Source organism: Corythoichthys intestinalis, chromosome 6, assembly GCF_030265065.1.
Source record: "Corythoichthys intestinalis isolate RoL2023-P3 chromosome 6, ASM3026506v1, whole genome shotgun sequence".
NCBI lineage: Eukaryota > Metazoa > Chordata > Actinopteri > Syngnathiformes > Syngnathidae > Corythoichthys > Corythoichthys intestinalis.
In genome coordinates this window covers 58,317,542-58,339,760 of record NC_080400.1, presented here as the reverse complement: position 1 = coordinate 58,339,760, position 22,219 = coordinate 58,317,542, and the positions used below count along the sequence as shown (strand labels likewise).

At 38.9% G+C, this 22,219-nt stretch overlaps 1 protein-coding gene and 1 long non-coding RNA gene across 2 annotated transcripts in view; one reads left to right on the top strand and one right to left on the bottom strand.

Annotated features, from left to right (window-relative positions):
• LOC130917999 (galectin-9-like) overlaps positions 1-21,863 on the bottom strand; it is a 35,126-nt gene extending 13,263 nt beyond the window's left edge. The window contains exons 1-6 of the mRNA XM_057839831.1: positions 21,722-21,863; positions 11,019-11,107; positions 10,674-10,881; positions 6,506-6,625; positions 6,270-6,413; positions 5,986-6,074 (exon numbers count right to left, since the gene is read on the bottom strand). Coding sequence (XP_057695814.1) covers positions 5,986-6,074; positions 6,270-6,413; positions 6,506-6,625; positions 10,674-10,881; positions 11,019-11,107; positions 21,722-21,754 — 683 coding nt within the window. The 5' untranslated portion in view covers positions 21,755-21,863. The remainder of the gene's footprint in view (positions 1-5,985; positions 6,075-6,269; positions 6,414-6,505; positions 6,626-10,673; positions 10,882-11,018; positions 11,108-21,721) is intronic.
• Positions 17,587-20,051, top strand: LOC130918000 (uncharacterized). Its single transcript, XR_009063546.1, has 3 exons — positions 17,587-17,782; positions 19,699-19,793; positions 19,880-20,051. It is a non-coding gene; the product is annotated as an uncharacterized LOC130918000 (long non-coding RNA).
• Positions 21,864-22,219: the final 356 nt, after the last annotated feature.

Sequence of the window (22,219 nt, the reverse complement as noted above, 5' to 3'; positions counted from 1 at the left end):
TTATAGATGGTTTGAATTGCGATTAATTACGATTAATTAATTTTTAAGCTGTAATTAACTCGATTAAAAATTTTCATCGTTTGACAGCCCTAATTTGTATACAACCGCTTGCAAAAAGTATGGAATCACCAGTCTCGGATGTGCACTCACTTTATCATGTTGAACAAACTCAGACAAAAAGCTTTAAAAAATAATGAAATACAGTAGTTCAAAAGTGCAAGTCTTTAGCTTTCAGAAACAATAAAAGAAATGAATAAAAAACATTATGGTGGTCAGTAAATGTTGCTTTTATAAAGCAAGTTCAAGGAAATAAATATAGAATCACTCCATTCACAGGAAAAATATAAGGAATCATGAGAAACAAACAAACAAACAACAATAAAACACATCTCTAGTATTTAGTTGTACCCCCTCTGGCTTTTATGACAGCTTGCAGTCTATGGGGCATCGACTTGATGAGTATTCTTCATCAATTTGGTGCCAACTCTCTTTGATTGCAGTTGCCAGATCATCCTTGCAGGATGGAGCCATTTTTTCAATTTCCACCACAGGTTTTCAATAGGGTTTAGATCTGGGCTATTTGCAGGCCATGACATTGACTGGATGAGTCTTTCTCCAAGGAATGCTTCAACAGTTCTAGCTTTGTGGCATGATGCATTGTCATCTTGGAAAATGATTTCATTATCCCCAAACATATTTTCAATTGAAGGGTTAAGAAAGCTATCTATAATTTCAATGTAAACTTGTGCATTTATTGAAGATTTAACCACAGTGCCTTTGCCTGACATGCAGCCCTTACCATCAAGGACCGAGGGAATTTAGATGTTTTCTTCAGGCAGTCATCTTTGTAAATCTCACTGGAACGGCACCAAACAAGAGTTCCAGCATCATCACCTCGTCCAATACAGATTCTTGACTCGTCACTGAAAATAACCTTCATCCAGTCATTCACAGTCCATGATTGCCTTTCCTTAGCCCATTGCAGGCTTGTTCTTTTCTGTTTAAGTTTATGATGGTTTCCTTTTAGTTTTCCTGTATGAAAATCCCATTTTCTTCAGGCAATTTTTGCACAGTTCTGTCACATACCTTGACTCCAGCTTCCTCCCATTTCTTCTTCATTTGTCTTGTTATACATCTTCTGTTTTTAAGACATATGGGCTTTAGTTGTTTGTCATGACGTTTGGATGTCCTCCTCGGTCTACCAGTACATTTAACTTTAACAAAACCCTGCCATGCTGTTTGCACTTGGTCCAGGTTTTTGATACAGCTGACTGTGAACAGCCCACATCTTTGGCAACGATACGTGAAGTGTTACCTTCTTCAAGAAGTTTGATAAACCTCTCCTTGGTCTCATCTCTCTTGTTGGATCCATGATTCTTGTGAATCCACTTGGTCCAGGAGCCCTCCAAGATGTGATAACTGCACTTTTTTTAACCACTGACTAACGAGCAGATCTAATCTGAGGCAGGGGTCCAATTAAAGAAAGGAAATTGACTGCCTGTGTCTGTATTTTCTACTCGAAATGGAGTGATTCCATATTTTTTCTTCAGAACTGAGTGATTCTATATTTATTACCCTGCACTTGCTCTATAAAAGTGACCACCACAATGTTTTTATTAATTTCTTTTAGTGTTTCTGAATGCCAAGGAGTTGCACTTTTGAACTAATTCATTATTTTTTCAAGCTTTTTATCTGAGTTTGTTCTACATAATAAAATGTGTGAGTGAGTGAGTGCTCATCCGAAAAGGTGATTCCATACTTTTTGCTAGGGGTTGTAGCACAATTAAACAAAGGTAATTCAAAGTGAAAAAACAACAACAACAACAACAAAAAAACGTTAAACAACAACAGCAAAAAATGAAAACACTAATTATAGCCTTTGGTGTCATTCAACAAACGTCTCCAAACGTAAGCTCTACACTGCAAAAATACACCTCCTTAAAACTAGTTAAATTCCTTTGCTTTCAATGTAAATTTACTAGAAATAAGTGAAATGATCTGCCAGTGCTTCAAGTAAATTTTACTCACTTAGATTTCTTGAAATAAGAACAATAGCTGCTAGTTGACAATAAGCTCAACAGACTTGTTTTAAGCAATAAATTAGTCTAATAAATTAATCTAATCTTATAACGCTGTTTGTCAGAAATGTTCTTAATTAAGAATAGATATTGTTCAAAACACAGTGTATCACAAAAGTGAGTACATCCCTCACATTTCTGCAGATATTTAAGTATATCTTTTCATAGGACAACAATGACAAAATGACATTTTGACACAATGAAAAGTAGTCTGTGTACAGCTTATATAATAGAGTTTATTTATTTTTCTCTCAAAATAACTCCATTGATATCCAAACCCCTGGCAACAAAAGTGAGTACACCGCATGGGAATGACGTCCATCCTTAAATGTCCAAATTGAGTACTGCTTGTCATTTTCCCTCCAGAACACGTGACTCGTAACAGGAGTGCTGTCGGCATTGCTGCAGAGATTGAAGAGGTGGGGGGTAAGCATGTTAGTGCTCAGACCAAATGCCGCACTCTACATCAGATTGGTTTGCATGGCTGTCACCCCAGGGGGAAGCCTCTTCTGAAAACGGTACACAAGAAATCCCGCAAACAGTTTGCTCAAGACATGTCAACAAAGCACATGGATTACTGGGACCATGTCCTATGGTCTGATGAGACAGACGGGCTTTCTTGTGTACCGTCTTCCTCCTGGGGTGACAGCCATGCACACCAATTTAATGTAGAGTGCGGCGTATGGTCTAATCACTTACAAGCTCACCCCCCACCTCTTCAATCCTGAGCCGATTGCATAAGTTTAACTCTCCCTCCATCCCGCTCCCTCTCTCTGCTCTTTGTTTGTCAGAGAGTGAACTGGAGCTACTTCTTAAAGTAAACGATGATTGAAAGACGGTTAAGCTTTGATCTTGCCAGAGACTCGACCTTTAAAGGGCTGCATGCGTTAATCATTGTTTAACTTGTTAAACAAATGCTGTGGCAACTCACTGTGTGTAAGTGAGCAGCAACAGCTTTTTTTCAAATTATACTTAGGAGAAAAAGGTGAAAAAACATGTACTTATACATCCTTATGTGTATTTCTTTCCAATGATAAATCTGAATAAATACAATAAACACAAAATAAACAAAATTTGGGTGGGGGCGCTATGTCGTGTTTCTATCATTTATCGCGGCGGGTTCTTGTCCCGATTAAACGTGAAAAACGAAGGATCACTGTATTCTTACACATAACTAGTCTTTACCAGTATTGTTAATCTTACTTTAAAAAAGGACTTAATTACTGTTAGAAATTACTTTTCCCAAAAAGTAATTGCGTTAGTAACTCAGTTACCTAAACGTAAGAGAAAATAGTTACTTGGCAAAGTAACTGGTGATCATTTTCATGTTTTTTTTTTCTCAAAAAAAAAAAAACAACAACAACAAAAAAACAGGTCACACAATGTGAAGTTTAAAGGGTTTTTGGGACAATTGGCCCTAGTCCAATTCTTTACCCTAAACTTATCTAGACACAGGGGTATTGCGGATATTGCGATAACTAGATAGTAACCTTTGCCATGTGTGGAAGTCATTTAATGTTGGTAATCAACCGTTCAGGTTGTTAAAATTGCTCCTGTTATTGCATTACTTCCCTTCTGTCTATTTTTGACATGTGTAAGTTTTAAAACTGTTTCATCATTTAAAGATAGATTTAAGTTAAGTTTTGCCGAGTTAGGAGCATTTTAGATAAAATTTACCCAGGTTCGCAAGGAAGGTTCTCTACAACAGACCCTTCCTGAGAGGTCTACTGCTTTAAGATGGCGACTGTTTACTAACGCATCTAGTTCTTTATTATACGTGTTGCTAATGCCGCCATGTCTGTCATTTGCATCTAGTTCTGTATATATGTGATATCTACCGAAGCATCATATGGGCGTAGTTTGTTGGCTATCGGCTACAGTCCGGTATTGTTGGAGCCACCTAGCATAGTAGTTTGCAACGGCGTCACACTCCCTTGCCTCCTCCCCACTCCTGCTCTGCGCTTTCGTCTCCGTGAGTCAGTCTTTTTTAGACTTTTCTCGCGTCACTCAACCAACATCGTAAAGCATAGTAACGCACGGCTTTCCCGCCTCAGTAACGGTAACGGCTTTGCCAAGATGGGAAAAGTAATTAATTAGATTACTCACTACTGAAGAAAATAACGGCGTTAGTAACGCCGTTATATTCTAACGCCGTTATTAACAACATTGGTCTTTACCACTCAAAACTATATGGAGAAAATTATTTGACAAGATTTAGGGAAATAATCTTATTAAGACATTATAACTTTGCAGTGTAGTGGGTTCAAAATGTGTTTGGGCTGCCGTCGATGCATAATCTATTCTAGGCTGATTAGCAACACGTTACATTTAATTGAGTAACTTTTTGAGAAAAATGTACTTCTAACAGTAGTTTTTTACCACACCATACTTTTTATTTGAGTAGATTTCTGAAGAAGGTTACTCTTAGGCCTTGTTCCGACTGGCTGCCAAAATCCGATGTTTAGCCAATCCAGGTTGAAACTGAATGTTTTTTTTGTAGTCTGAACAGTCACAAAGCACAGAAATATGATTTCTGTGAGACGTATTGAAACCGCATGCGGGAGGTAGTTCCATATCCGATATGAACAACATGCAGCTGTCCGTGACGTCACTCTACGCGACGGAAAACTCAGTGCAACAGAGAACGCCAATCGAAGTGCAGAGCAGATAAAAAAATGGAGCATATGAATACATTATAATTTGATTAATTCATTCCACTGGCCAAAAACCTATGCTAATTCCTTCATTAATACTGCAGGTACAATTACAAATAGGAATGTCCCGAAAACAACATATTTTTGCAACCTAATCTGCGTCACCTGATTTTAAGAATCTGCCGATACCGAATCCCGTCTTTTTTTTTTTTTTTAAACAAAATTTCCAACATGTTACTTAACTTTTTTCATTGGTTGCACTTACTATTTTTCTTCAGATGCACAAACACAAAATGTAGGTGCACAGTACTGTGAGGTGGACGTGCTAACCACTGTCCCACTAATGACTCATAATGTGAATTATTTTTTAATAGAAATAACGTACAAAAATGCTTGTCTTTATGAAATGCTTCATGGAGTGAGTACGCTCAAATTCACTCACGTTTTGACGCTCACGCTGCCGAGAACAGTCTCTCATTTAAATGAGTTGACATAGACTGGTGTGTAACAAGCTAAACGATGATTAACACATTTGTGCCTTTGATCGTTGAGCTACCGAGCTTTCTCTCGCTAGGTTAAAGCTACAAACCTGTCAATCATTGTTAACTTAAAGTCTCAAACACCATTTGTACTGGTGAACAAGAAAAAAAACAATTTTGGTCGCACTGCTTAGCTAGCAGGAGGGAAGGTCAGAGGCTGTACGAGCATGAAGCAGAAAAACAGAAATATTTTTTATAAAATTAAAAACCAGATTCGTTTCACTCCATTCCGATCCTCTGAAAAATGGCATGATTGGCCCGATTTCCGATCACTTGATCATGCCTAATACAGTCACATGACAAGCTTACAGTCACAAGTCCTTCGATGATTCTGTCCTCTTCAATCAAGTGGCGTCTTTAAAGCAGCTAAAAAAATATATTATTTCACATAGAGTGTTCCCGTCAGCATTACTCAAAAGCACGGATTTCGATCCCTCTCCCAGGTTTTATTTGACACTGAATATATGAACAGGTTAGAAAATATGTTTTCTCCACTAGAGGACTCTCATGCCCTTTGGACGGGTGATGTTTCATTTTTGTAGATGTTTCTAGACAGAATTTGATGATTTTGTACTGTATTTTTTGGACAAATATGGCCACGTAATATAATATTATATTAAAATCAAATATTGAAAGCAACACTTTCACAGCTTTTAACTTGTTTTGAGAGGTGATTTAAAAAAATACATATATTAATAATAATTGATGCCCAACCTTGTTGCATTGGGGTGAACAGCCCCTTGGATAGTAATTGTCCTTCCAGGCAAAACTCCTCCACTGAGAAAGGCCTTGTATGGAACAGCCTATTCACATATGCAAATAGACAACAATAGACAAGTGAAAGCTTATTGAATTTTTGAATCAGCATTGAGTACAACAACATTAAGTACACAAAGCCTTGCATGAGTTGAAAACTTTGAAAGCTTTCTCACTTGAAAAAATACAATTATTTTACAAATTTGATTTAAGTGTGTTTAAGTCTAAGCAACTGCACTTACATAGACTGGTGGAGCAAATCCTGGTTGTGAAGGGAATCCGGGACATGGTGGAAACATTGCCTGGTTTGGATACGTCACATATGGGGGAAAGCCTGGCTGAGGTAGAAAACCAGGCTGACCGGGAAATCCCGGTTGTCCAGAGAACTAAGAGTAATAGGTTAATATTTAGCATTAACATACAGTAGTGTCTTTCAAAAAACGTTTTCGCCTTACTGATCAATATTGAGTTTGTTTACCATAGAGTTTGTGAAGGTAATGGATGAAATGTCTACTTTCCCAGCAATTGAGATGGTGTTCACTCGGGAAAACGGAATACGATGCCGATACTCCATAAAGTGAGAGCCATTGACGTAAAGCTAGAGAATAAAATATGGAAGTCATTTGCGGAAGCTGAGCTGCTACATCAGGGAATAAGAAGTGGCTTATGCTGAAAGGGAAACAGAGACACATTTACTGTATCATTTGCATCCCAGCAGAAATATATTGCTTACTCATTAGGTGTGTTACAATATATCGAAAAGGATATAATATGCTCCCACCATGAATTGATGTATCATTTAAAAAATTTGTCACTGTTAAAAAACAATGAACCATCAAGTTTCTACCAAAATCCAGAATAATGTCTATGTTAGCTCACTAGCTGCCATTGACCATGCTAGACATTTCATTTCATTTCATTTTGACTGGTCTAGTGCTGTCAATGGCACTGAAACTAGGGCATTCAGAGCCAGTCTTGTAGGAATTTACACATCATTCAATGTCCACGTCACGTGACAGACTGAAGACAAATGATTATCTTTGTCCATGAGATCCATAACAAATAACTTGGACATGGATGAATGAGAGTGAGAGTTTTTGCAAAGTGAAGTAGGAGACATTTGTTGTCAAGTGGAATTAAAGGAGATTTTTGGGAAAAAAAGAAAAAAAGCGCCCCCCAAAAAAGACAAACGATAAGATTTTCTGTTATCTGTTGTGTTTTATAAATTAGTTTGAGACATATTTTTTTTTTCCATTATTATTCATAAGACTCCCTTTCAGTTGTCAGGTTAGGTTAGGTTAGGTTGTATTTGAGAATTAGGTCATCCAGTTAAGATATACTAGTCCTTCTCAAAAAAAATTGCATATTGTGATAAAGTTCATTATTTTCTGTAATGTACTGATAAATATTAGACTTTCATATGGTTTAGATTCATTACACACAACTGAAGTCGTTCAAGCTTTTTATTGTTTTAATATTGATGATTTTGGCAAAAAAAAAAAAAAAAAAAAAAAATCAAGAAAAACCAAAAATCCCTATCTCAAAAAATTTGCATATCATGAAAAGGTACTCTAAAGAAGCTACTAACCTAATCATCTGAATCAACGAATTAACTCAAAACACCTGCGAAAGATTGCTGAGGCTTTTAAAAACTCCCAGCCTGGTTCATATAATTAATTGAAGGTTGACTTTTTTTGTGTTAAAAAACACTTTTTTGTATTGGTCGGATGAAATATGCTAATTTTTTTAGATTTTTGTTTTTTCTTGACTTTTTTGCCAAAATCATCAATATTAAAACAATAAAAGGCCTGAACTACATCAGTTGTGTGTAATGATTCTAAAATATGTCAAAGTCTAATGTTTATCAGTACACTACAGAAAATAATGAACTTCATCACAATATGCTAATTTTTTGAGAAGGACTAGTATGTTATGTTATCTTATAAAATCTGGATTAAACGTTCGCTCTGATTGGCTGTTGTCTAGATCTCTGTAGGTAGACATTTACTCAAACAAATATATTTTTGCAAAGCCAAAACAACACAAATTATTCCTTCGAGCCACCACCTAAGGAAATCAGTATTTAACTCCTCCAGTCCTCCACTCTACCAACTGAGCTATCGAAGGACTTGTTGACAAATATGTGAGCATTTTTTCGAAATTGAAGAATTCATGATATTTGATTTCAAGCATTGTCATTAGCAGTGAGTGAGTTCATATGCTGCTGAGTGGATCATTTTTAAACATTTGCTCTCTTTGGCTGTTGGCAAGATCTCAGTGGGCAACAATATGCAGTGGGGCAAATAAGTATTTAGTCAACCACGAATTGTGCAAGTTCTCCCACTTGAAAATATTAGAGAGGCCTGTAATTGTCAACATGGGTAAACCTCTACCACGAGAGACAGAATGTGGAAAAAAAACAGAAAATCACATTGTTTGATTTTTAAAGAATTTATTTGCAAATCATGGTGGAAAACAAGTATTTGGTCAATCCCAAAAGTTTATCTCAATACTTTGTTATGTATCCTTTGTTGGCAATAACGGAGGCCAAACGTTTTCTGTAACTCTTCACAAGCTTTTCACACACCGTTGCTGGTATTTTGGCCCGTTCCTCCAGGCAGATCTCCTCTAGAGCAGTGATTTTTTGGGGCTGTCGTTGGGCAACACAGACTTTCAACTCCCTCCACAGATTTTCTATGGGGTTGAGATCTGGAGAATGGCTAGGCCACTCTAGGACCTTGAAATGCTTCTTACGAAGCCACTCTTTTGTTGTCCTGGCTGTGTGTTTGGGATCATTGTCATGCTGAAAGACCCAGCCACGTCTCATCTTCAATGCCCTTGCTGATGGAAGGAGATTTTCACTCAAAATCTCTCGATACATGGCCCCATTCATTCTTTCCTCTACACAGATCAGTCGTCCTGGTCCCTTTGCAGAAAAACAGCCCCAAAGCATGATGTTTCCACCACCATGCTTCACAGTGGGTATGGTGCAATTCAGTATTCTTTCTCCTCCAAAAAGGAGAACCTGTGTTTCTACCAAAAAGTTCTATTTTGGTTTCATCTGACCATAACACATTCTCCCAGTTCTCTTCTGGATCATCCAAATGCTCTGTAGCGAACCGCAGACAGGCCTGGGCGTGTACTGGCTTCAGCAGGGGGACATGTCTGGCAGTGCAGGATTTGAGTCCCTGGCAGCGCATTGTGTTACTGATAGTAGCCTTTGTTACTGTGTTCCCAGCTCTCTGTAGGTCATTCACTAGGTCCCCCCGTGAGGGTGAGATCTTGCATGGAGCCCCAGATGGAGGGCGGTTATCAGTTGTATGTCTTCCATTTTCTAATAATTACTCCCACAGTTGAGTTCTTTACACCAAGCGTTTTACCAATTGCAGATTCAGTCTTCCCAGCCTGGTGCAGGTCTACAATTTTGTCTCTGGTGTCCTTCGACAGCTCTTTGGTCTTGGCCATAGTGGAGTTTGGAGTGTGACTGACTGAGATTTTGGACAGGTGTCTTTTATACCGATAATGAGTTAAAACAGGTGGCATTAATAGGAGTAACGAGTGGAGCCTCGTTAGACCTCGTTAGAAGAAGTTAAACCTCTTTGATAGCCAGAAATCTTGCTTGTTTGTAGGTGACCAAATACTTATTTTCCACACTAATTTGGAAATAAATTCTTTAAAAATCAAACAATGTGATTTTCTGTTTTTTTTCCCCACATTCTGTCTCTCATGTTTGAGGTTTACCCATGTTGACAATTGCAGGCATCTCTAATCTTTTCAAGAAGGAGAACTTGCACAATTGGTGGTTGACTAAATACTTATTTGCCCCACTGTACTTAAACAAATAGTTTTTGCAAATCCGAAAGGCAAAATGCAGAAGGATAACTACATTTACCTCCTACAGTCCTCCGCTCTACCAACTGAGCTATCAAAGGTCTTTTTCCAAACATGCATCACATAATTGCATAAAAATTATAGTGATTTATCCCCATGTATGTCCAGACAAAGTAGAGCAGCAGAGATCAGGAAGAGGTAAAGGAGAGATGGAAGTTGATGAGCATGAACAGAGGTGACTTGATTATCAACAAGGGATGTCCCAATTTTGATTATAAATACTGATGGCTGAAAAACTAAAAAACGCCACTTCTTACAGAAATAGGGGTTTTGAATTGATTAAACATAGTCTAAAGTGCTATAACTGACTTTTTATGATAGATAAGTGAAAAAAATGTTTTTACTCGCTCACCAGTGTCCCGCTGTGCACCAGTATTGTATTAGGTGTAGTGACGCCCCTAACTTATATTATGTACAGTACACATTTAACACAATCAATATCAGTTCACCTAAGGCAAAAACAATATAAAGCAATTTTCATGTGTTTAACGGTTTAGTTGCTGAAACATTTCAGGCATTTGAATGAAAAACAGCTTATTTAAACGATGCCATAGTATCTTTTGGAGATTGTTGTATTTGGATGGTTGCTGTATCGATCCAGATTGATGTATCATTACACCCCTATTAAACAGTCAGGTTACGAGACATTTTTGTGTCTTGTAAATCCAAACGATTCACAAAACGTATGTTTGTGTCACTGTTAGCGTTATGAATTAACCAGTTTTTGCGAAAACATGATGATCAAGCTATTAGACCTGGTAGAAATCCTTGGAGACCGTGATGAGCAGCTTGAAGTCGGTGCCAGTGGCCAAAGGAGAGTTTTTCTTCCTTTCTTCACTACCCCAACAACCATGCTGGAAGGTATTGGTTACAACGTAGCTCGGGCAAATGTCATACCGTGGGTTAAAATGGAGAGCAACATCTGCATTTGGGTTGGAGCCACACTGTAAATTCACATGAAACCTAAAAAATAAAAAAAAGTGTTTCACACTAATTTGGATTGAGAGTTGAGGAAGGTTTTACACATCACATTGTAAAAATGCAACTTTTTTTCATCGTTGAAAATACAGATACAGTACTAGAAGGAGAAGTGGTTTGACCTTTCAACTCCATGTTGGACCACTCCAGTGATGGTGATGGATGTGCCTTCCTGTATACCACCATTTATGGGCCCGATGAAGGGAATTCTCTACAAAGGAAAAGATTTATGTTTTTTAAAGGTCCCCTTATAAGTTTTTGACATTATTTTTCATAACCTTGAATGCCATTTTACTAGGTTTGTAGGGGTGTGACATTATATCGAAATGGTGATGTATCGAGATACTTTGTATCCCAAAAGGGTTATCGATATGCTCTTGCCAAGAATTGATACATTGCTTGAAAAGTTGTCACTGAAAAAATAAGGAACCAACAGGGTGCTAGCAAAAGCTTCTACTAGAAGTTACTAGTACTGGAAAAAAATCGGTATAATTTATGGCTAGCAGCTGTGGTTTTCAGTAGTTTAATGTAAATTATAGTTTTTTTCACCCCGTTACCGTTAAATACTTTAACCTTGTCGGCAGCCACACTTGAAGGAATTTTCCCGTAAATTATACGGAATTTATTTACATTATCGTATTGATTTCTACATTGTCATCATATTTTTACAGTGCAGGATACAGTGCAGTTTTTTTTGTGTGTGTGTACCGTCCCATAGCAAAGCAAAATTGAAGATGAGATCTTGTTCATGTCTCATTTACATCCCTGAGAAGTGAATCAGCAATAATCGAGTCCAGGGTGGTTTTCTCAGTTTTATCAAATTTCTTTCATGAGAAGTAAGTTTTAAGCATTACATGAGAAGGTGTTGAGATTAGTTCTACTGGCACGATTTTTCAATAAACTCTCACAGTTGTCTCCTTTCAAGATCTCACCATTAGACAACTATGAGTACTTGTGTTGATCTCAAATGTGTCTCAATTTTATCTCCTTACTTGGAGTCACAAAGTATTTTATTTCTTAAAGTGCCTGTGACACGAAAAAGCATGTTTATTTCATAATACACGTGGTATTTTATGCCCCTGAATGATATAGGCCGCTTGGATGTGTGTGGAAGCGATCGCTATTTTTATTTAGTTTTTTGAATCCCGCGCCATGAAAATGAGTGACTTCCGGCTTCGGTCTTGCATTGAGGAGGAGGGCGCTGTGACGTGTACGGTAGAAGAAGTCCTCTTCACGCTACAGTGTACTGTTGTGTATGAGGACGAAGGATTCAGCTGATTTTGCGGATTAATACGTTTATTTTTCGCATCACGCCAGCCAAACGGCTGCAGAAAAATCATTCTGTATGAGGGAGAGGCGTATGCGCCTTTTTGGAGTTTCAAAAGGTTCCCATTCACCGTGGATATTGGCCAAAACATGCTCGATGACTACTGTGGGACCATTGGACTTACGAGGAAGTGAGTAAACATCTTGTTTTGTATTATGTCAAATATGAATACAGCGATTACAAAGTAAACACGACAAACTTCCTTTAAATGAAGGACTACTTACGTTTGATCATTGATAGGCATGTAAAAAGCTCTCCTAATGCTCATTAGCAGCAGCACGTTAGCTGCATAACAACTCCAGCCACCCTCCTCCCAATTGCTCTCCGCCGAGTGGTTTGCCGATCCACAAAGACAATCGACAACCGGGTCGTCATGTCAAATAATCCAGGATAGTTATGTGTGATTTTCCGCTTCGAAGACTTTGAAACATCACTCGGTTCGGGTTAGCATGTCGGCTAGCTGTCACGCCTTCTGGTTTGTTTACATTCTCCGAAGCCAGGGAAGGGAAATTACATATGTCCGATTTAGGTGTCATAAAATATCGTTGGGGAGGTGCGACAGTAAAGGTGAAGTCGACAGTTTTGACCATTATGGAGTAATTTTGCCATGTCGTCCTGAATAAATGCATTTTTATTATTTCATATTCCATTCAGCACAAGACTGTTATTTGTCATGACCATGCCATTTATTTAGCAATTGGGGAAAATACTTGGATAAAAAGAATATCCTGTAAAAATATTGAAGTAAAGAGGCAGAAACAATGACATTTTGCCGCTCTCTTCGTCGCGTTTTCCTCGTTGTGAATAGTTCCCCCTCGACGGGCTGACTGGTCCTTCTCAAGCCATTTATATAGCTATTGGGGAAAAATACTTGGATAAAAAGAATATCTTGTAAAAATATTGTAGTAGAGAGACTGAAACAATGACATTTTGCGGCTCTCTTCGTCGCGTTTTCCTCGTTCTGAATAATTCCCCCTCAATAGGCTGAATAGTAAAACCGATGAGCCCAGTCTACCGCTGACGTCATCCAACTGTTGGGGACGCTAAAGCCCTATAATGGTAGGCGTGGCTAACCGGCAGATTAAAAGACTAATTTCTCGTCATCTGTGCTTTGCTAAATTGTTGTATATAGTCGAATCGTCTCAAAATATGATTCTAATTTACATAATAATGCCATTTAAGACTTTTTTTCTCGTGTCGTACGCTCTTTAAACTTACCCCAAAGCGGCCTCTTTTACTGATCTAGCCAAGCAATCCTATACTGTGCCAGTCACAAATATTTCTCAATTTGATCTCCTTTCAGTCTGCAATTGCTCATTTTGGGTTTTCAAGATTCTTTCATTGTAAGAAAGAGTAGTGTCTGCTCTGAAATGTCCTGTGAAGTAAACATCGAAGATGCTTTGCCACAAGTTTCAACTGCTGGAACTACACTGAAACAACGCGGATTGCTGTCTGTGGTGGTAATCCTTATAAGCTTCCATTCCTCTGGAACCCTTCCACATCATCAGCAGGCGTCTCAGGGTCTTAGGTGTTTCGCCTCTTAACCTGAACACCTAGCCAGAGTGGGACAGCAAAGACTATTTAGGCTTCATCTGCAGAAGGGTTCCAGGTGTGGGCTCTCCCAAGCAACAGCCATCTTGAACTGGACTCAGCTGCTGCTGCTGCAATGTCTCTACTTACTTGCTTTCTTCAGTTGCTTGGCAACTAATCCCATTCTCTGGAGAAAGTAACAAATGGACTTTGCTGGAAACCCTCGACAACCTACTTCCAGGGGGAAGATGGCTGTGTGCCAGCCTTTTAAAGCTGCTTCGTCTATCAGATCTTGGTATTTAGCTTTCTTCAGTGATGGGACGTGTCCAGCCGCTCTTCCCAAGGCACTGTGAGCTCAGCCACTATAATGGTTTTTGTGCTTCTGGACCATGTCTGGCCAGAAAGAGGTCGCTGCCACGTCCTGCGGGAAAACAAGCTTTTTCTTCAGGTCAACTCTCATCTCCCAGTCAGAAGCACGCTGCAAGATGCACGGGAAGCTTTTAGTTGCTATGTTGGTCTTGGGGGCCTTGCCTCCTTCCCTCATGAAGGCTATAGTTTTAGGTTGTTGCGTCTGCTTGTAACATCTTCTCCACAAAAATCAGTGACATTCACTAATCCCTGACTCATCACAGAGCTGCAGTTTCTTGAACTGACCCTGTTTCCTTTCATTTTCCTCTCATCAGCACCCTCTCCATATATACCCATCCTTCAATACCGGCTATCTCTGACATTATCACCAAATCCAAACCCACTACCTGTCATCTTGGTCCCCTTTCCACTGCCCTCATCAAAACCTGTCTTCCCTCAATTGTCCCTCTCATCACTACTATCATTCACTCCTCGCTCATATTCGGTACGGTTCCTCTATCTCTCAAACCTGCTTCCATCACACCCATTCTGAAGAAACCCAACCTGGATCCCACCAATTTCAATAACCTCTGCACCATCTCCAACCTACCTATCATTTCCAAAATTCTTGCAAAAACTGTTGCATGCATCCCAACTCCATAACCACCTAATTACCAATGACATTTACGAGCAGTTTCAATCAGGTTTCTGCCCCATCCATAGCACTGAAACAGCCTTAATATAAATTAAAAACGACCTCCTCATAGCATCTAACTCTGGTCAGTTATCCTTCCTTGTCCTCCTCGACCTCATTGCCGCCTTCGACACCATTTCCCACACAATCCTTCTCGACTGACTCTCCTCCCTTGGTATCACCCACACACCCCTTTCATGCTTCACTTCCTAGCTGTCCGACCGCACACAAATTCAATTGTCAAATTCGGCCCCCATGAATCCAATTCCCTACCTGTTTCCTACCTACCTACCGCTGGCGTGCCCCAGGTTTCTGTCCTGGGGCCGTTCCTCTTTATCATTTACATTCTCCCGCTCAGTTCCATCTTCCGCAAACACAACATTCACTTCCACTTTTACGCAGGGGCTAGGATTTCTTGACACAACTCCCCGACGCGAAGGTTGCCACGGAGCCAGAAATTTTATATATTTATATTTTTTCTTTCTTTTTTTGGGGGGGGGGGTTCAAACCTCATACACTGCTGAAATGCAAAGAAAACTGTTTTAGCAGTTATTTCTATAAAACATACAAAAACTGATTTTCATTCAAAATTGTATTTTTTTTTTCCAACAAAAACAGCAATAACCCCAACCTCCAGCTCCTAATTTTTATTTTCCCTCATTTCATTACATACTAAATACCAAATCTCAATTTTAACTACTTAAGAACATAGGATGTATACTAAAGTTGAAGTTAATGTAAACTAGGAGTGGGAACCTCTTGGTACCTCACGATACGATATGGTTTGCGATACAAAGCTCAAGATAACGATGACCTGACGATATGGCGATACAATGATTATCAATAAATTGGTCAGGAAATCATTCTAGGATATTCTAAAAACAACTAATAAACAGAAAAACAAGCTTCTGCTGTGAATTGGAATGAGTTTATCACTAGTAGACGTCCAATCCATTTGAACTGGGAGGGTGGCAGCGAATGATCGAATGTTCATTCGCTGCCATCCCTCCCACTTCAAACGGATTGAACGTCTATGGCCGTCAGTAGCAGCCAATGCCAGGCAATGAGGTAATTTTGGGCCATTTAAGGTCATTTACCTGTTGATTTTCAGTTACTTCCTGTTGATTTTAGGGTATTTTATGGGTCACTTCCTGTTCATTTTGTTCATTTTTTATCCTAGAAATGCCTTAAATTGAAAAGCAAGTGACTTATAAATGCCCTGAAAAGCTGACAGAATGACTGTGAATGCTCTGGTTTCGAATGAACGAAAGTTCCCAGTCTATATGGATTGGGTGTCGAGCACCGTCAAGGCAGCCTTAGAGTTAACTGAGACACTATTATGGTGGAAGAGTATGGTAGCAACTTGTTGGTCCCCTTTTTTTTTTTTTAAAAAGACATTGACACCTTTTTAAAATGATATCTCGATTCTTGCAGGAGCAAAGTATCACAATACATCACCATTTCGATATTTTGTCACACCCCTAATGTAAACATTTACTTTTTGGTTGTTTTTATTAATAACAAAGATATGAGCAACATACATTCAGAAAAGTAAGTACAAATGACATTATGCAGAGTGAAATGGAATATATTTTGAAGATTGCGCAAACATTGACTTTTTTAAATCATAAAGAAATGAATAAATAGCCTAACATAAATGAACAAATTTAAGTCCAAAGTGCACATTGACAGCTCAGATGTTCTGAACCTCCTCATCAGAGCAAATAAAACTAAATATGATAAGTAAGCCTCCTCATGTCTTTCATTGCTCTTATAGATTTGATCCATTTTATGTTGCATTGCCCTTTTTTGTCACATCAATTCAACCTTTTTTTTGCTGCTCCAGAAAACTTGCACATTTCAACTAGGGTTGGGAATCTCTGGCATGAAGCCGATTATCTAGATACACAGGTTACGATCCGATTGAAAAACGATACATTTTTAAGGCCGAGCGATTCGATACGATTCGATACAGAGTGAAAACGATACGATAGTAAACATTTGTTGTGTGTGTTCGTACAGTATTTTAAAAATATGAAAAAGACCACATTTTTTAATAGCAAAATTAAACAACGAAATTTCATACCAATGTTGTTTTATTTTTTTATGAGAAAAAAAATAAGGCTTACTATATGACCGTCATTTTGTTGGATGGGATTGATAATACAATAAAACTCCAGTCACAGACAACAATAAAGTACAGTAATTCAATTACTGTATTTCCGTGTGTTTTTAACACAAGGGGTAAGTAATTTAAGTGCAAACTTTCAACGTAAACATAAAATATTAATTATATGCAGCAGCTCTTAAAAAAAAAAAAAAGAATTAAACCTGCTAGTGTTATCATAAATAAATAATAAATTATGCTTTACGACTGGTATAATTGGGGGAATAAAAACATGGCATTTTAGACAGACAGGTCAATAATCATTACTTTAACCTAATACACAGCAAATTCATTCACTTATGCCTGTGCTTCCTCATTTTTTATTCCTCATCACGGTCCATATCTTTTTTGAAGGGCAGATTTTTCTTGAGAAAGATCAATTAAGCCACATGTTCTTTTTTAAGTAGACAGCGTTTCGTGGAAACAATATGCCGCCCTTTCCACCATTGTAGTGGGTTATTTTTCAGGGTTAAAACTCACAATTTCTGTACCACTACACACTTCACACAAGCTCTGTCCCATGCGAACAGATCTGGCTGCCTTCATCACTTCAAAGTCCGACTTTTGTTTTCCTGGGTGCGTTGAAAATCAATCACAGCACGTCGCTGCCGTCGGTGATCACAATGTCCATTGTTTTAGCATGTTGCTTCGTTGCCACTACTAGTTTCGTTTTGGACTGTGAAGAAATTGCTATGGAGCGTGCGTTACAGTGGTTTCGTTAGCTCTCGCCTTTGTTATGACACGCCCGTGACGATCGGGTAATGACGGCGACTAGTAGCGGTTCTGCCGAAATGCATGGGAAGTTGAGGCAACCACGACTGTGAGTAGTGCTTGTCCATATTATATCATGCGTGCGGTCTCGATCTAAGTGTGCGCTGTGTGGTGAATGACGCGCACTTGTGTACTGAAAGACACAAGCGCAGCATGTGAAGTAAAAGCTAAATTATCATATTAAGCAATGCATTGAACTAGGAATTAGAAGCCGATTCTTGTGCTCGGGATAGCCAAATTCTCTACTATCGGTTCATTGAATATTTAATGGCTAATTACTGTCGAATGGTAACTTTACTATCGATACATCTGTATCTCTCACCTGGAAAACCGGATATCCAGTCGTATCGGTTTATCGTTCTCAAGCTTAATTTCAACCAATCAGAGCTAACTATCTCTGCTGATCAAATGTCAGTATGACAGCCAATTGAACGGATAAATGAGTCCAGGCATTTTGCTTTGCTGCGAGTATCCACACATTGACATGACTCATTATCGTCAGATTCAGAAAACTGCAGCAGCTGGGGAAACCTCCAAGCCGTTGGTGGAATAAAATAAATAATAAATATTTGTGGAAACAGATTACGCTACACAAGCACTTTATTATGCTTGTTGTTAACACTTGTGTATATTAATCTGATGTTGGTAGATTGTTTTCTTCTTGGAGATGAAATGTATGTGTGGCAGCTTAGCATTTTATTTATTTTTTTTTTTACACAGCGTTTTGACAGTTGCCGTCATATTTTTGGAATCAAAGCACCGTGTACCGGAACAGCATTCTGGCCCTGAATCTTATACCGGAACTGCGTTCTGGCCCTGTATCTTATACCAGAACTGCGTTCCTGACCGTTCCGGCCCACTTTCACCCCTGCTGTTACGCGGTTGACACCCAGCTCTACATTTCCCCAAATCCAACCGCCTCCCTTCCACCTTCCTCCCTCACCCTCTGCTTGGATGACATTAACTCTTGGTTCTCCTCTAACTTCCTCCTACTCAACTGCTCAAAATCAGAAGTCCTCCAAGTTGGAACAAACCCAATGCTCTCTCATGTTCTTTATTACCATCAACAATGTACCAGTCTCTCCTTCTACTCAGGTTAAGAGTCTGGGTGTCATCCTCGACAGCACGCTCTCCTTCCGGTCACATATCAACAGCATCACCAGATCAGTCTAGTTCCACCTTCGCAATATTTCTCGTCTCTTCCCTTCTCTCACCCGCCATACCGCTTCCACCCTGGTCTGTAGTCTAATAACCTCCCGGCTCGATTACTGTAACTCACTGCTCTTCGGTCTCCCAAACAAATCCCTCCAAAAACTGCAGCTCTTTCAGAAGCAGCACGCCTCATCACTCGGAGCCAGGTTACACACCACATCACCCCCATCCTCCGTCAACTTCACTGGCTTCCCGTCAAACAAAGAATCAATTACAAGATCCTCATCATTACCTTCAAAGCACTCCATGGCTTGGCCCCTCCCTACTTTTGCAATCTACTCTGTTCAAACAATCCACCTCGTCCACTTCGCTCTTTCACTATCCTCCACCTTTCTGACCCCTGTGTCCGTCTCTTCACCTTTGGTTGCAGGGCTTTTAGTCACTGTGCCCCCCAGCTCTGGAAATCCCTACACCCTGATCTTTGCAGTATATCTACCCTTTCACTTTTCAAATCCAGGCTCAAAACACATCTGTCCACTCTTTCTTATCCACCATGATCCCTAGCTCTGTTATATCTTTACGTCTCTATCGTGCGTTTAATCTTTATATGTTTTATTGGTACTGTGATTCCATCTCTCTTGTGAAGCATCTTTGTGTGGCTTGAAAAGCACTCTAGAAATAAAATGTATTATTATTTATTATTATTAAAAACGGTCAGAGACGTAAGACAACCCTAGGATATAATATATAGAAAGACAGTGCATATGGTGGTAAAGGATAGATTGTTGAAACAATTTCAATTTCTTCCTCCAGGAGGCCACATCTGAAAGTTGTGTCTCTTATAGCCCGGCCGCAGCACTGTTAATAAATCGTTGGATGACATAAGTGGGCTTCGGACATCAACTCCGGTAAACTTGATCACAGACACATTGATGAATTCATCTCTACTTTAACATAGGTTTTGTAAGAATGTTTTTGTGTGCTTTTTCGCCAGCATAATTGCTGTGCCCGTAAAGGACTACATTGTCAACACATGACATCTCCCAGATATTGAAGCTGTACTCCTGCCTGCATCCATCTGACAAGGTTTTGCAAAAATATTCATCGAAATCAAAAAGAAAACCCTACCTGCGAGCTGGAGAATTTTTCGAATGTGTCCTGGTTCTTTGCCTGGCCAGCAAGCAGCTAAAAGGTTTGTGTCTGAGTGTTTGTGTCTATTTGCGTGTGTCTCGTCTTATAGCAGTATACTGACTACAATCTTGCCTATTCAGACTCTTCCACTCTTCAAGACCAGGAGCGAGAGGCAAGAGGGGAGGCCCCAAAGAAAAGGCGATATAAGGACCATCGATACCAGTGCCAAAAATGTTGAAAGGCAAAAAACTGCGCCACTAGTCATAGCCAAGTAAAAGGGAAATGGTATTTTCCTGTTTCTGGCCAAACCAGGGAGGAGTGGACCAACACACATTAAAGTGCTTACCGTTGTAAATATAATTTGGAAACATTATTGCCATTAAAAAAAAAAAAAAAAAAAAAAAAAAAAAAAACTAAATATTGTTCATTTTTGCTCCTTGTGAATAATTGCCACTTTTTTTCTTATATATTTTAAATAGTTGCTTGAAATTGCATATTGTAAATAGTTTTGATGTGAATAATTTCCACTTTTTTCTTATGTAATAAAAAAAATTTGAAATACATAATGTTAATGTTTTTTGTTGATGAATAATTTCCAGGTTTTATTATTGTTATATTTGTGTACATGCATAATTGCTATTTGTTTGAAATGACATAATGCTGGAGGGTTACATTGTAAACATTTTTGGAGCTGCAAAATCGCAACTTCAAAGAAACATACATTGTGTATTTCTAGTGTAACTGCAAGTAAAATTTCTCCTTACCACATACATTTAAGCCCCAAACAAACACACAACGCAAAAACAGTAATGACATACTGTGTTAAGCATTAAACATTTGGTCGGGGGGAAAAAAAACAAAGCACTGCAAGTCACCGCTGTTCTGGCTAGCGGTGGTTCGATTCCAGCTGGTGACGCATCCCCTCATCCCCCCATTGACTTCTTCTCATGTTTTCTGCTGTTTTCGTAGACATCCGTCCAGTTTTTTTTTTTTTTTTTCATTTTCTTTCTTTTTACCCCTCTTTCTTTTCCCTCTTTCCCTTGCTCAGGCTGGCTGTTATGCCCTGGCCCAGAGTTAGCATAACATTAAATGGTTTGAATTTGCTGACCAGGAAAACTTGAGTAGGAAGCTGCTTAGAGAGAAGGGTGCTCCTGTATGTATCTTCTACTGTTAACGTTAAATTAACTGTGAAAAATGTATTTTTAAAAAATGTGTATTTTACATTTTTTTCTAAATTCCTGGATCGTCAAGAGACGATTAGTAAGCTTATATTTATTTTGTATGCTAATATAATTTAAGTTATGTTCAAATAATTTAATTTAAATTTGCTCTTACTATCCGGACATTTTTTCTGGAAGTTTTCCAAATGTTTCTTTAGTAGTTTTTGAAAACAAAGGTTTGAATTGAACAGTGTAGGCTGAACCAATACACATATAAACCAATACGGATGTATTTTGCATTGATCATATTATGAATGTCCCGTCCCCAGCAAAAAGTGTACATGCTGTAAAATCGTCCCTACCATTGTTGAGACCAAACCTAAGCGCTTGGTATCATGTATAGCTCATGATAAAATGATAAGACGACGAGCAGCGGCAAAAATGAAGTAACGGGACAAATAGCGGCAGCTCTTTTCTCAGCTCGCCAAGCAAAATTGGATATCCCAGAGAAATTCCCTCAATAAACGCAGATTTCGGTTACCTACCGGGTTATAAATTGTGTTTTGCGGAAAAGCCATTATTCAGGAAGAAGGTGAAGCGCTGAGTTGTTGAGCTGTGTGTGTGGGACGGGAACTGATGTTATTTATCCCAGTACAGTTCCCCTTCTGCTTTAAGTTTCGTTTTTTTTGTTCTGGGCGTTACTCAAACAGGCATTATTTGGGGAGGGGGTGGGGGGTGCATTACGTCAACTCGCCGCTTTTTCCGTAGGCGGATTTAGTTCAAAGATCATACGAATGCGCTAATAACTTTAAACAAATGATTCCAATATGTAGTGATTTATTGACAGCTGTAATAAGAATTGAAGCGCAAGGTCTCGTGACTCTCTCTTGTCATTAAAGTGTGCGTGAGTTTGTTCTGCTTTCTGTTTTGTTCATTTTTCTTTGGGGGGGGGGGGGTCATTTTTAACATTGTATTTGTTATGTTAAAAGTACAAAATATATCACACAAATTTCGACTGTGGGCAACCACCTCATATTAAAGTG